Here is a 14,832-nt window from a genome sequence, read left to right on the forward strand (position 1 = left end):
TTTGTCTGTGAGTTTGTGTATTTGTGCAATTAATATACATCATGTTTTGTCATTGCAAGATCAGCAGATAAAATTGGTTTGCCTGCAGGTGTGTCTGTGTGTTTGTTTATCTGTGCATGTGCAATTACAGCAGGCAGTATATGTGTCATGTTTATTAATTACACGTCAAGCAGATTAATTCAGGTTTGCCTCAAGTGCATGCACCTAGATGTTGTTGAGCAAGTGACACCAAGATGAATACTTGAACTTGCAGGGCCTTCAAAGGGGAGAGGTCTCAGAATGGTGGGGGGTGGAGGGGGAGGGTCTTATAAGGGGGGTACCACTGTAGCTATTTTTTTCTGCGAACAGGTTTCATCTGACTGGTGACCCTGCCCGGCCCGTCAGACCCATATCCAAGGCCATCTTTCACTCGGAGTCAGGTGTGTGGCTGTTCGCCAAGCGCAGGACACCCTCACACCCAGCAGCTGATTCTTGAACCTGATGAACACGCAGAGAATGTGCTCCTGAGATGACCCCCCCTCCGATCAGCCTCCTCCTCCCCTTCCCCCTCCTCCCCTCACCCTTTCTTTGTCCCCCTCTCTCCTTCACCTCCCTTGAACCCCTGCGCCCGGCCCCCAAACAACCCCCCCCCCTCCCTCTAATGAACCAGCAAGACAAGATGTGTGGACACTCAGGCCACGTACCCCGCTTCTGACCACGCTTTACGGCGGCAACCATGAACGGTCCATAAAGGGGGTCCTTTATTGATCCCGAAGTCGACTTCCCGAAGACTTGGCGAAGTCTTTTTACCAACTAGCTTCGTAAAGTATGCTTGGCGTAGGCGACTTAAAAACAGGCTTAACAAGCACCCAAGGGGCTGAGTAAAAGGGGTCCTTCTCGACAGGGTGTCATTATGAAAGAACCTTGTCTGTTTTACTTCTTTGTCATGGTTGTAATTGATGGGTGATCGCTATATATCAAGGTATGGTCACCAGGGCTGATGTGCGCGACAAAGTTGCCACCCAAACAGGAGCCACCCGCAGTGTTGGATTGGTTGAAACTGAGATGTGTTGTGATTTTGACGAATCAGACCCCGCGGTTTGTTCTCTCCCGTTTGGGGGGCACCCACTTTCGCTTCGTGCCCCTCGGCCCTGGGCATTTGTATATATTTATTTATTTTATTTATTTTATGCAATTTATATCGCGCACATATCTCAACCACGGATTCAAGGCGCAGGGATTTATTTATGCCGTGTGAGATGGAATTTTGTACACAATATATCACGCATTCACATCGGCCAGCAAACCTCAAGCTTATTAGGGCGAGCATTCACCTTTCACGGCCTATTATTCCAAGTCACACGGGTATTTGGTGGACATTTTTATCTATGCCTATACAAAGAGAAAGAGAGAGAGAGAGAAAAAAAAATATGTGAGCTGTCTCACTGTGACCTGCTGCCTACCCCCGCTAAAAAAAAAAAAATAAATGAATAAATACACACACAAAAATAAACCAAAACCCAAACGCCAGGAGAAAATGCACGTGATAAGTTTATTTGGTGGTGGATTGAACTAAGTACTTGTTCCAGAGGCTGGCGGCAGGGGTGCCTTGTTCCCATGGTTTGCCATTGCCCACCCAGTGGTACAGCTTGGCGCTGCCGTCTGGAGCTGGGCTTTTCTCTGTGCAACACACAGGCAGACAAACAGATGCATGCACGCAGAAACGCACGCCGGAACGCAGGCTCACACACACACACACGCACGCGCGCGCGCATGCAGGACACAGACACACCGTGGGACACACACACACACACACACACACACACACACACACACACACACACACACACACACACACACACACACACTCACACACACACACATGCATACAGAAGATAACATACCATATCTGAATGTATGTATAATGCCTCTCGTTAAAGACCCCCGTTTGAAGACACCCCCTCCTTTTTTTTGTTGAACTTCAAAAGATGTCCATCATTGACCACTGCTGCCACTGAGGACGTTAAATCTCAACTTCACCATGATTTTCCCACTTTTTGAGGCCTTACTCTCTCAGAGTTTCTGTTCATTACGCCACTTAAATGTACATACATTTTAAGAATACCTCTCTCTTAATGACCTACGATACCGAAACACGCACAGCCTTGCTGTGACTGTCAGACTGACCGACTGACGAGTAATTTTCTACTGCAAATATGACAAAGACAAAATTTGTGCTCGAAATTATTTGTCAATTCTTTGGGAGACCCATACAGCAGAAGCACAAAAAATGTTACCTCACGGCATTATTCGCAATATGACTTTTTCTATAAGTTTGCTTCTCTTTTGACTTTAGATAAGTCACTTTGGAAGAGAAGGCCAGGACATAATAATTATCACAACATACATGGCCCTGATAGGAAATTCCCTGCGAGGACTTAAGGCCCCCAATTCTGTTCAGGGCCAAGAACAGACGTCTTCGTTTAGTTATGCGGTGTCGTTTTTGATTAAGATCCAAATAAAATTTTTCACATTTTTAGTGGTCTTAAAATGAATGTTTCATTGTACAGCTAACAACGTACCATTGAGACGTGTGTACCACTGAGGTTTGAGCAGTGTTGTGTGGTTGTGAAAGACAACTGTGTAGGCTGGCGTATTGCTTATATCCCCTCCCTCTGGCTTCAGAAAGACAGGTGTCCTGTTAAGATGGAAAATGCACTTCATTGCAAGGACACTGTGTACTGTTCTTCCAATAAGGGTGTCCTGTAAAATTGGAACATGTGCCTCACTAAACACGCATTAAATTACATATTCTTACTCCGAATCACATGATTAGCATTGACACACTTGGAGATGCCTAGGTCTGATAAAAGCTACCCGTCTAGGTATAAGGGTCCACGTGATACACAGATCAATCGACTTCTATCACTTGAGAGGACAGGTCGTGTTTTGCTTTGCTCTGGCTTTTTTTGTGTCTGCTGACACCCACCGGCCACGGCTCCCGTCTTCTTGCTGGCTTTGCAGCTGGTGAGATCTTTCCTTTATAGTCTTTGACTTGTTTTGTCTTCTGCTGAGAATTTCTTACGTCTGTTGGACTTTGAAGTTCTCAGTGGCTGTTGGCTTCCTTTTGGTCGCCATTTTGCTAACACGTGGCGTTTGCAATGTTGACGTCTTTTCGTCCGTTCTCGGACGCTTAACGCTTTTGTAGCGTGTGGTTTAGCTGCCTTTGGTGGCTACTACGCTTGTGTTAGCTTGTTTGCTTGCTTGCTTCTGAAATGTTTGCGTCCGTACGGACTTAGTTAATTTCAGTAGTTGTGGCTTCCTCCTTGGTCGCCATTTTTCGCTAGCATGTTGTTGTTTGCTATGTTGATGTTTTCGTCCGTCCTCGGACGCTTAACGCTTCTGTGGCTTGTTGTGTAGCTGCCTTTGGTAGCTACTACGCTTGTGTTAGTTTGTTTGCGTGCTTGCTTCTGAAAGGTTTGCGTCCGTTCGGACTTGGCTATTTTCAGTGGTTGTGGCTTCCTTCTTGGTCGCCATTTTTCGCTAGCACGTTGTTGTTTGCTATGTTGATTTTTTTCGTCCGTACTCGGACGCTTAACTCTTTGTATAGCTTGTTGTTTAGCTGCCTTTGGTAGCTCCTAAGCTGGTTTTAGCGGCCCTCTTTGCTTGCTTCTGAAATGTTTGTGTCCGTTCGGACTTTGCTAGTTTTATTTATTTTTCTCTCGGCGTTTACATGGCCGTCAATGAGAATTAGAGGGAGCTAAGGCCGAGGGTTAGGGCTTGGGCCCTGCTAAGCTCTAATCCTCAGCATCTTCTTCTTTTGAAGAACTCTGTCGTGGTTGTTTGGCACAGGATTAAATTTTTTACGTTTTTCTGTGCCGATTTCTGCTACGGACGATTTGCCGTCTGGCTCTCAGCCGTCCGTCTTTGCCTCTAAGGCTGTCGTTTTACGACTGTTTCGGCTCCAGAGTCTAGTGCTCTGGGGTCTACTCTTATCTGTTGCTTATTTCCAGAAATAGATTCCCTCGTTCGCGAGGCTTTGCCGCGGTTGGACATCGTCGCCAGCTCTGCCCCCCGCCTGGGGGTTAGGCGACGTTCTCTCCTTGGCGTCTTTTGATGCCTGTGCCTTCAGACTCCGGGTCTTCTCTGGACCAGGCTGCTGTCCGCCGTGACTTTTCTGGACGGTCCCGCGGGGACCTTCTTCTCCTCTTCCTGGCCGGCATTTGTTGCCTTCCGCTTGCGGTAGCGCAACAGTGCATGTCCCTCCGGGGATCCGGCCACAGCAAGGTTGGTGTCTGCAGCAGCCGTTTACGGCAGCTGCGCTTCCGGTTCCCGGAAGCAGAGGTTCACCGGCTAGTGATCAGACTACGTTCACGTCCGGCTCGAACCTCGCCTTACGTCAGCAGTCGTCCGCGACAGCTGCTTCCGGCTCACGCAGGAAGTAGGGGTTCACCGGGTAGTGATCAGCAACGTTCACGTGCGGCCCGAACCTCGCCTTACGTCAGCAGTCGTCCGCGACAGCTGCTTCCGGCTTCCGGCTAGTGATCAGACTACGTTCACGTCCGGTTCGAGCCTTGCCTTACGTCAGCAGTCGTCCGCGGCAGCTGCGCTTCCGGTTCCGGCCGGAAGTGTAGGTTCACCGGTAGTGCACAGGCTGCTGTCACGTCCGGTTTGAGCCTTACCCTACGTCAGCAGTCGTCCGCGACAGCTGCTTCCGGCTTCGGCCGGAAGTAAAAGGTTCACCGGCTAGTGTTCAGGCTGCTGTCACGTCCGGTTCGAGCCTTGCCTTATGTCAGCAGTCGCCCGCGGCAGCTGCGGTTCCGGCCGGAAGTATAGGTTCACCGGTCAGTGCACAGGCTGCTGTCATGTCCGGTTGGAGCCTTACCCTACGTCAGCAGTCGTCCGCGACAGCTGAGCTTCCGGTTCCGGCCGGAAGTGTAGGTTCACTGGTTAGTGCACAGGCTACTGTCACTTCTGGTTCGAGCCTTGCCCTACTTGAGCAGTCGTCCGCGACAGCGCCGCTTCTGGTTCTGACCGGAAGTGTAGGTTCACTGGTGAGTGCACAGACTGCTGTCACGTTCCGGTTTTGAGCCTTGCCCTACGGCAGCAGTCGTACGCGACAGCTGTGCTTCCGGTTCCGGCTGGAAGCGTAGGTTCACTGGTTAGTGCACAGGCTACTGTCACGTTCGGTTCGAGCCTTGTCTTACGGCGGCAGTCGTACGCGACAGCTGCGCTTCTGGCTCCGGCCGGAAGTGTGGGCTCACCGGTTAGTGGACCTGCTATGGTCCCATCCGGTTTGAGCCTAGAATTTTGTCAGCAGTCGCCCGCGACAGTTGCGCTTCCGGCGCTTGTCGGAAGTATAGGTCCTTCGGCAGCGAACATGTCGCTGTCCCTGCCGTTTCGGGCCTAGGGTTTACCTATTGGTTACCGGGCGTCAGCCATCAGTTTGTGCAGCACCAGCTCTGGCATGGTGCCTCTGTGTCTGCTGCACTCCCGGCTCCTTCCGGCGTTTCCGGTTTCATTCCCGTCACTTCCTCTTGGTCGTCGGCGATGTGGGACACGGTTTTGCCCTTTGGGCTTGCAGGCTTCCTGCCTCAGGCGGATTAGCAGCTACCACACACTTCAGTGGTGGGTTCTGCTGATCTCCTCACTCCCTGTGCCTTTGGTCTTCGACGCCTCTCATCCTCCTCTTAGTCAGGGGTGAGGTTGGGCCGTTGACTGGCAGAAAAGGGCTTCAGGCTCCGGCCTCCCCCGCTCAGCGTCTGTCTCGGGCTCTTATGGCCTTTTAGCCAGCCCCTTCACTTACCGTGTCGGACTCTCGTTCGGTTGAGGGTATCAGACGCTCCCGGGGGTTTTCGTCCCGCGTCAAGGTTGCTCTTGAAGCGGCGGAGGAAGTCACTTCCAGATTTTACCTGGAAAGGGTTTATTTGTCGAAATTGCGTCTGCAGATGCCTTTTCGATAAGGACTGGTTCCCAGTCGGCGAGAGAGAGGGAAGGCTACTTCCGTTTTAAGGTTTCTCCTTTGGCGGCCGTTTTACTCTCTCCCAGCTTTACCAAACCCTTGGCTTCCGGCAGCGGCTGCCTCTAGTGCCGGTTCCTTTACTGTCCTCACGGCCAGCTATGGAATTAGCACGGGTTTGGTCTGCCTCTCCTGCGCAGGCTTCTTCTTTCGGGCCATTAGCGGCTCAGAGGAAGTTGCCTTTGCCCAAGACGTCCCGGAATTTGCTGTCGCCGTTTGCCCTTCCGCGTGCACCTTTGCTGGTCACGCCGGAACCCCTTCGGTTGTACGAAGCCTTCGGGGAACAATTTCAGTCCCTAGCTCTCTGAGCGGACTCTCTTCCCCCCGGAGGAAATGGGCAGACAGCTTTTGGAACTCGCTTCCTTTTCGGAGACACTCCTTTACAGAGCCCTTGGTGACCTTTACACTCAGTAAAGAGCAGGACGCAGGGGACGCTTTATCCACCTTTGCTAGGGTGAATTTAGAACAGAGGAGGTTGTCCTCTCTGCACATTGTCCTTTCGGTCATGTACAGACGGGATCTGTTTCTCTCCCATGCCTAGCTTTATGCGGTATCAACGAGAAACTCCCTTAGTTCTTCACCCTTGGTGGATGGGTCTCTCTTAGGCCTCCTGGCTTGGGAGGTCAGGAGGTAGGAGATAGAGACTCATAGGGACCTTCAGGTCTCTTCCTTTGCTCTTCAAGGTTTGAAGCAGCAAAACAGGCTCTATTTAAGCAGACTCAGCCCTTTCAGGCTAAGTCCTCAGCTCAGGCTTTAACCGGAGAGGTTGTTCTTTCTCAGACGTTGTAGTCGGTATTGGAACAACAGCTGGCCTTAGGGCATCCGGGTTTTTTTTTAGCCTATGCTGGCGCAACAGCCATTCCTCCCGTTGGCGGTGGTGGCTGTTGTTTGTTTTTATGGACTCGGTCCTAGTGGGTCTTTCGCCGAGTCGGACTCTGTCTTTCTCTAGCGATCGGACTTGCTGGAGTGTTTCGTCCAAACTTAAGGTTTACTTGAGTTGGCCTCGGAAGTTACATTCAGATTTTCCTGAGTTTGCATTGGTTTTGGCAATGCATGGTGAGGAGCCTTTCTTGTGGCCTATCACTTTCTCAGCTTTATTGGCTAACCCTCTCCTTTCGGCAGAGGTCTAGTTAACGTTCTGGTTTTCTGGGTGCGGGCTTTTAGTCCAGCATCTTTTATGGCCGGTCTACGGGCGTTACGGCTCTCAGCCTTAGCCCGGGTAATAGTCTCTTGACTGGCACGGGCGACTACGGTCTCCGTGTCACTAGAATTTGCGTCTCCCTCTTCTCCCTCATCCTGGCATGAGTCGAGTCGGGGCGACTCCCGGTGGTTTGGGTTGCCTGTTACGGCTCCCTTCTACCACTTGCAACTATTACGGACGCTTGCCAGTTGTTTTCCGTGTCTGACGCTCGGTTCTGAGGTAATCAGACGCGTTTGGCTTTTCAGCTAAACTCAGGAATTTTTTCTGGGTTTGGTCTGCCGCGAATTTTACTTCGGGCCTTTTCCCTGAGAACTCTTGTTCAGGGAGTCTTATGGCTGGTTGGCTTCACGGTTTTCCGTTTTCCTTCCCAGTCTTGTTTTCTGGTTTAGGTTTTTGAGTTTCATTCAATTACCTACAAGCAGACTGCTCTGCGAACACTGACTTTTTGTCATTTCGTTTAGGGTCACCGGTCACATCAAGCTTTGGCCACGGCGGTTTCCGCTTTCCGGTGCTTACGCACTATCTTAGGTCGCTGCTTCCTCTTTTTACCCCTCTCTCTGCTTTCGCAGGGACTGGTAGAGGGCGACTGGTGACCGTCTCCTTTTGAGTTTTTCTCATTGAGTTGGACTCTTACTCACGGAGCTTTTCCAGGCCATTAGCATTTCCTTCCAATAGAAAAGGGGGGGGGGGGGTCAGCTTGTCTTTCCCTCTACTCGGCTCGGGTTTTATTCAAGGCTTGGGTCTTTTTTCCGGACTGTTTTACCGTTCAGGAGATTGGAAGAAGTGCTGGGCACGGCTTACCGGCTCTCTGATGCTGTCTTTCGCATTTTTTGCCTGAGAGACATTGCGGCTGTCAATCAGGATGGTTCTCGTCCTCTTTCTGTCATTTGGCAGTGGGCCAGTTCCTGGCAAGGGTTTTAGAGTGAGTTAGATGTTTTCTTTCTCACCGGGTCCTTTCCTGACTTTTGGCAGTGGGCCAGTTTTTGGCAAGGGATTTTCTTTCCCTCCGCCTTGGCGTAGCTATCTGCTATCTTTCCCCTAGGCTCGGCCCGAGCTCATTTTCCAGGGCCTGGGCCTCCTCCTCGGCCGTTTTACCGTCTAGGAGATTGGATGACGTCCTGCGCACAGCTTACTGGCGCTCGGCTTTTGTCTTTATCAGTTTTCGTAGGGAGACATTGCTGCCGTCTGGCAGTATGGATCTCGGTCCATTACTGCCTTGGTGGCAGCTGGAGGATGTCTCTCCAGAACTTTAGAGTGAGTTTGAACTTTTTGATCTTACCCACCACCTTGTTGGAGTTATCTGCTAATCATGTTATTCGGAGTAAGAATATGTAATTTAATAGAAAATTTTTAATTAAATTTTCATTTGATTAATATACTTACCCGAATCACATGGGTAATTCCCTCCCGCCTGCCCCGCTTTATAGTTTCTTAGTATTCTATAAGTCGATTGATCTGTGTATCACGTGGACCAGGCACCAATAGTGACGTAGCTCACCCTAAGGGGAGGCAACCTAGTGTAGCAAGTACCATGGTGCTGTCACTTTTTTAGTTGGGGTTGCTTCCCTTATACCTAGACGGGTAGCTTTTATCAGACCTAGGCATCTCCAAGTGTGTCAATGCTAATCATGTGATTCGGGTAAGTATATTAATCAAATGAAAATTTAATTAAAAATTTTCGACTTTTCTTCCAAAAGCTAATTGTTACAATTAGAGGAAAAGTGCATACATGTATCTCATTTTTGAAGCTCTGAGAAAAAAAAGAAAAGAAAAAAAAAAGACTCAAGGCAAGGCATTAGGCAATTCTACTCTAAGACAGAAGAATTACGCTGTTTTTCTTATGCCGTGTTTCCCATTCAACATAGAAGCGATCGAGAGGAATAGAATTGCCTAACTATGAGTAATGCAATTACGTTATGATTGTGACGAAATGTTCTGTAAAACGGGAAATGTGCTTCACTACGCACACTATTCTTTAAAAAATAAAAGAAAGAAAAAAGCTTGTCTTGAGTGAAGGGGGAGAGAGAGAGAGAGAGAGAGAGAGAGAGAGAGAGAGAGAGAGAGAGAGAGAGAGAGAGAGAGAGAGAGAGAGAGGAGAGAGAGAGAGAGAGAGAGAGAGAGAGAGAGAGAGAGAGAGAGAGAGAGAGAGAGAGAGAGAGAGAAGGGGCGGGGAACGCAAGACTGCACAACACAAGGTTACTTACTCATCAATGAGATGCACCCAGTGCCACAGCTTGGGACGGACGACGGCCAGACGGAGACTGGACATGTCGGCCACGATGACAGCGGTGGACGGGACGCACGTGTCAGGCTGCACGTGCAGCTTGGCGATCAGAGGGTGGGTCATGTTCAGGTAGTGCCTATACCGCTCCTGCACACACACACAAACAGAAGCAGGCATGAAAATTCTCCGTATTTTCCGTATTTTTGAAAAAAATAAACCGTTTTTTTTTTCTCTCCGTATTTTTCCTTTTTTTCTTTCTTTCCTAGTCATAGTTATAGTAAAATAGTTTAGTCCCTCTTTAGGGCGAGGGCCAGATGCAAAAAAACATATCTATGCTTATTCTTGTCACCCTCGAAAAATAAAGATTTGTCATTGTCTCTGTCTCTCTCTCTCTGTCTCTCTCTCTCTGTCTCTCTCTCTCTCTCTCTCTCTCTCTCTCTCTCTCTCTCTCTCTCTCTCTCTCTCTCTCTCTCTCTTCTTTTTGCAAAAATTTCTGGTAGTCTGTAAAGTATTGGTCAAATGTGTGCAGCTGTAAGTCAGAGCAGTTTTTGTCAATTTGTTTATTATCTTTTTGTCAATCATTTCTTATGACTGAAAAAGAAGTAGATTTGCACTGAAACAGATTGCTTTATTTTGCACCCACTGACACTTTTTTTCCCGGGGCAGCATGCCCCTGGACCCCCCCTAGTAGTCTGATATAAAATTCTCTATATATATTATATATTTCATGACAATACCAGCTTGTTGTAATCCCTTTTTAATGCCTAAAAAGAAGTAGATTTGCTCTCAAATGAGCACCAGATTGCTTCATTTTGTATGTATTTTGGGGCCATGTTTGAATCCAATTTTAAGGCTCAGATAGCCCCAGATTGCACCAAATTGCACCCTTGAAAAACAAATTTCGGGGGGGCATGCCCCCGGACCCCCCTAGAAGTCTTGGCGCTTCGCGCCTGCGAAACTTGGCGCTTTGCGCCTGCGAAACTTGACGCTACGCGCCTTCGAATTTTGTTTTCAGTATTTTTTTTTTTAATTCAGTTTTCATGCCTGAGAAGGACAGACAAACAGACAGACACACACACACACATATCCACCCCACCCACCCCCCTCCACACATTCCCCCACACACATCCCCCCACACCACACACACACACTACCTCCCCCCCCACACACAGTCAAATCTCACATCAGGCACTGTTGCGGCAGGGTCAGAGTTGCAGAGTGAAGGCATGGCGGCCCAGTGACCAGGGGCGAGGGGCGTGTTGACCAGCTCCTTGATGTCCCCGGTCACCAGACAGTAGGGGTCCAGCACCGCCACACGCCCTCCAACGAAGGGCAGCATCTCGGGCATACGGAAAGGCGCAAACTCCATCTGAAGGCATCACATACAGAGAGACTTGCAACTGTTGTGAGGATCGGAAGGATGAAGCTTCTGTCCCACGGAGCTGAGTCCATTACTAGCATTAGGGAGTGGTCTTGGTAGTTCGCTAGTTGAGGTAACTGACTGACTATTAGGGTTTAACGTCCTCTTAGACCAACTGGTCTATATTGGGACAGGTATTGGTAATACGTTGAAGATATGGTGTGATACTTTGATTCGAACAAGCCCACTGTGGCTGTCTTCTTCGACACACCAGCATTGGGTTTGTCTCGCCAAAGTATCGAAATACGATCATGATAAGCGGAGACGCCGAGAGATGATGCATGCGTGTCTTCGTGTTTTCCAAGCCCTGAGACTTTCGCTGTGAACGTGGGATTTTTTCGTGCGCATGTGTGCACACGGGGGTGTTCGGACACCGAAGAGAGTCTGCACAAAGTTGACTCCGAGAAATAAATCTCGCTGAACGTGGGGATCGAACCCACGCTGATAGCGACCAACTGGCTACAAAGCCAGCGCGCTACCAACTGAGCTACGTCCCCGCCCCTAGTTGAGGTGGAAGGGAGGAAGGGGGGCACCTAGCCACTACAGGTGAGGTGACGGGATCGTTCTTTCTTTCTTTATTTGGTGTTTAACGTCGTTTTCAACCACGAAGGTTATAGTATCGCGACGGGGAAAGGGGGAGATGGAATAGAGCCACTTGTCAATTGTTTCTTGTTCACAAAAGCACTAATTAAAAATTTGCTCCAGGGGCCTGCAACGTAGTACAATGTATTACCTTACTGGGAGAATGCAAGTTTCCAGTACAAAGGACTTAACATTTCTTACATACTGCTTGACTAAAATATGTCTTTACAAAAACTATTGACTATATTCTATACAAGAAACACTTCACAAGGGTAAAAGGAGAAACAGAATCCGTTTGTCGCCTCTTACGACATGCTGGGGAGCATCGGTTAAATTCTTCCCCCTAACCCGCGGGGGGAGACGGGATCGTTGGTCCGCTATATACTATACTAGAGGAATACCCGTCTTCGCCGGGGTGAATCGCGAGACAGACAGACAGCGTGGCGGTTCACCACAATCACCTTTGAAGGCGAAGTCCTGTCAAACGGGATTGAGAATTTTAGAGCTTATTTCTTAGCCCTATATTATCTGTTGTGGCTTCTCAAATGCCAGATCATACAGACAGATAATGAATAATGATATTACAGACAGACAAAAGCCGCTAGACCCCATCACAAACAGAACTCTATAATCCAGAGGTGTTGCTTACACACACACACAAACATACACACACACAGAGAAGCCGTATCTATATATGTATATCTATATCTATAAATATATAGAGATAGGTGACAGTGTATATTTCGCGTGGCTATAAATTGATTCGACCTTTTCACTTTGACAGTAAGAACAACTTACGGGTGCAAGGGAAGCGTTCTGGACAGCGCAGTGACATTCTAAAAATAGTAACGTAGACTGAAACGGGAATATGGATTGAAGCCACACGAAAGAAGGGAGATAAACGCAAAACACCGGAGAAGATAAGGAAGAGTTACTGGGAATGGTGAAATGAACAGAAAAACCAAAGTCGGTTCAGCGCTGCGCGCTGAGAGCACGTGTTGAAATATCTCATCGATGATATTGTGTCCGGGGTACGTGTAGCTGAATACGGTGTCCAAATTTGAAAAAGATCCACCGAGAACTTTGGCGTTGTGATGTGGTCTAGCGGCTTTAGTGTGTCGGTATGGGGGCCCGGGTAGCTGAGGTGGAACCAAAATCGGTTCAGCGCTGCGCGCTGAGAGCACGTGTTGAAATATCGACCAAGTTGTGTCCTGTCCCGGGTGTACCTGAATATGCCCACCAAATTTGAAGCAGATCCATCGAGAACTTTGGCCGTGCATCGTGCACACACACACACACACGCAGACAGACAGACAGACAGACAGACAGACACAAGTCGTATATATATATATAGATATATCATATATATATATATTAAAAGCTTGTTGGTTAAGAATTATAGAGATATTTTTTCTCACAAGTTTGGGGTGGGGATGGACCAGTAAAAGAAAACATATTTATTATGTGATATGATAAAATTGTTAAAACTTAGGACCACCTTTTTTAGGATCGATTTAGTTGTGTGTTTTTTATTACCCCAGGCAACAAGTTGACAGCGCTCCTGTGCAGGGAAGCAACTCTGGCATGCCGCGGAACCGCTCAATGAACTCGGCCTGAAGGCACTCCGGAACACACTAAATAAAAATACTCGAGTCAATGATTGTGCAAAACTACACACCCATGTCGCCAGACCGTAACCGTTTTGTTCAAATCAGTGGATTTGTGTTCGCTAGTTATCAGACACTCAAGATGACGGCATACCGGACACCGAACCGCGCTGGGGCAGATCACAGGCGGAAGGTATCGTCCACTGGACTACTACTATCACAGAAAGACTACCTTGTAGGCAGATCGAGGTCACAGTTTAGCCAAGGGCAAATCATTTATTCGCTGCAATCTCAGTTGGTGGTTTCATAACTGACCCAAGTGGCTGTTTGTCTCATGTTATGCGTTGTATCGGTAGTGGTGACTCGGGGTGGGGCCAGCAAACTGCACATCAATGCATGCTGGCTTCAACCAAAACAACGATTCAGTTATGATGGTTCGATACAGTCGCCGACTGGTAAAACGACCGGATAACCTTAGCTAATTGTCTGAGACGCGATAGCTGATTCAGTGGCTCTGAGAGAACATGCAACGAAATAACCATGTCGTTTGGGTCAAGGCTTGCTTGATTCTTCTTCTTTTTCTTCTTCGTCTTCGTTCATGGGCTGAAACTGCCACGTTCACTCATGTTTTTGCACGATTCGAATTCAGCAGTTTGCTTAATTCGAATTATGTTTAAATAATTCTCAAACTTTAAATAATTAGGAGTATGTTTTCATTGGTTGAACGCACTATCTAAGACATCTGATTGGCTTTTCAGAACATGCACCTAAATAATTAAGGTTAACCTTTATCCCCTATTTGCATAACCCGAACGTCGTGCCGGAGTCCTCCCCTTACTATAATCCAAGAACCGTGCTACTCAAGATTCTTGATTTGTCCTGGTTCCTAGACCACTAATAAAGACAGAAGAACTGCTGTTGAAGAGCAAAAACGTACACTCCGCATAGCCAGAGCAGCCAGTACCTCAGCAGCCGAACCTTCCCATGTGTGTCCGACATGTGAGGCTTCATCAGCCAACCCCGGACCTATCACTCAGACCAGGCATTCAAGCGTATCATGAGGCTGCGGTCATCTTCGACAACGAAGGACGAATAACTACGAGTTTTCAAACTACCGCCCTGCACTGTGCAGGATCATAATGTTCACACTCACCCATTTTCCCCAGGCTCTCTGTGCCACGTGCATGTATTTCAAAAGCTAAGCTGCCTCCAGGCTAGGCTAGAATGGATTATGATTTAGCCACGCGGGCAAGCTCACAGATAAACAGACAGACCGACACACTAACGCATGCAGACTGACAAACACACAAGGACACACACGCATACGCAGAGAGATGACTGACCAGGTTCTTGCCGTGAGACCACTCTGAAGGATACTCCACAACCTCAAACGCCAGTTTCTCCAGACTGCTAACCTTGTCCATCTCTATCCTGCACACACACACACACACACACACACGAAATTATCATAATATGCCACTGTTATGCCTGGGAGAGGCCACCAAATGAAAGGTTTCAATGAAACAATAAGACAAAAAGACAGAGACTGAGAGACAGACGGACGGAAGGACACAAGAGACCGGTGAACTCAATGAGCTTGGTGGCGTGGTACGAGTGATATCAGAGGGGCAGGCAAACGAGCAGACAGGCAGGGACAGACAAAAAGGAAGACGGGCGAACAGCGAAACAATTGGAAGGACAAAGGAGAACGTTAGGCGAGTCACATGAGCCTTGTCCTGTCACACGACGGAATAACCAAACTCAAATGGGATTAGATATAAGCGCATACAGACATACAGA

The 14,832-nt window shown here is 48.4% G+C and overlaps 2 protein-coding genes across 2 annotated transcripts in view; one reads left to right on the forward strand and one right to left on the reverse strand.

Annotated features, from left to right (window-relative positions):
• Positions 1 to 1,527, forward strand: part of LOC138978538 (cytochrome P450 4F12-like) — a 21,942-nt gene extending 20,415 nt beyond the window's left edge. The window contains exon 12 of the mRNA XM_070351283.1: positions 349 to 1,527. Within this exon, the coding sequence (XP_070207384.1) occupies positions 349 to 475 (127 nt within the window). The 3' untranslated portion in view covers positions 476 to 1,527. The remainder of the gene's footprint in view (positions 1 to 348) is intronic.
• Positions 1,513 to 14,832, reverse strand: part of LOC138978540 (glycosyltransferase 8 domain-containing protein 1-like) — a 16,325-nt gene continuing 3,005 nt past the window's right edge. The window contains exons 5-9 of the mRNA XM_070351285.1: positions 14,376 to 14,463; positions 10,607 to 10,792; positions 9,404 to 9,570; positions 2,562 to 2,677; positions 1,513 to 1,659 (exon numbers count right to left, since the gene is read on the reverse strand). Of these exons, the coding sequence (XP_070207386.1) occupies positions 1,532 to 1,659; positions 2,562 to 2,677; positions 9,404 to 9,570; positions 10,607 to 10,792; positions 14,376 to 14,463 (685 nt within the window). The 3' untranslated portion in view covers positions 1,513 to 1,531. The remainder of the gene's footprint in view (positions 1,660 to 2,561; positions 2,678 to 9,403; positions 9,571 to 10,606; positions 10,793 to 14,375; positions 14,464 to 14,832) is intronic.

The sequence above is a fragment of the Littorina saxatilis genome, linkage group LG10, assembly GCF_037325665.1.
Source record: "Littorina saxatilis isolate snail1 linkage group LG10, US_GU_Lsax_2.0, whole genome shotgun sequence".
Lineage (NCBI taxonomy): Eukaryota > Metazoa > Mollusca > Gastropoda > Littorinimorpha > Littorinidae > Littorina > Littorina saxatilis.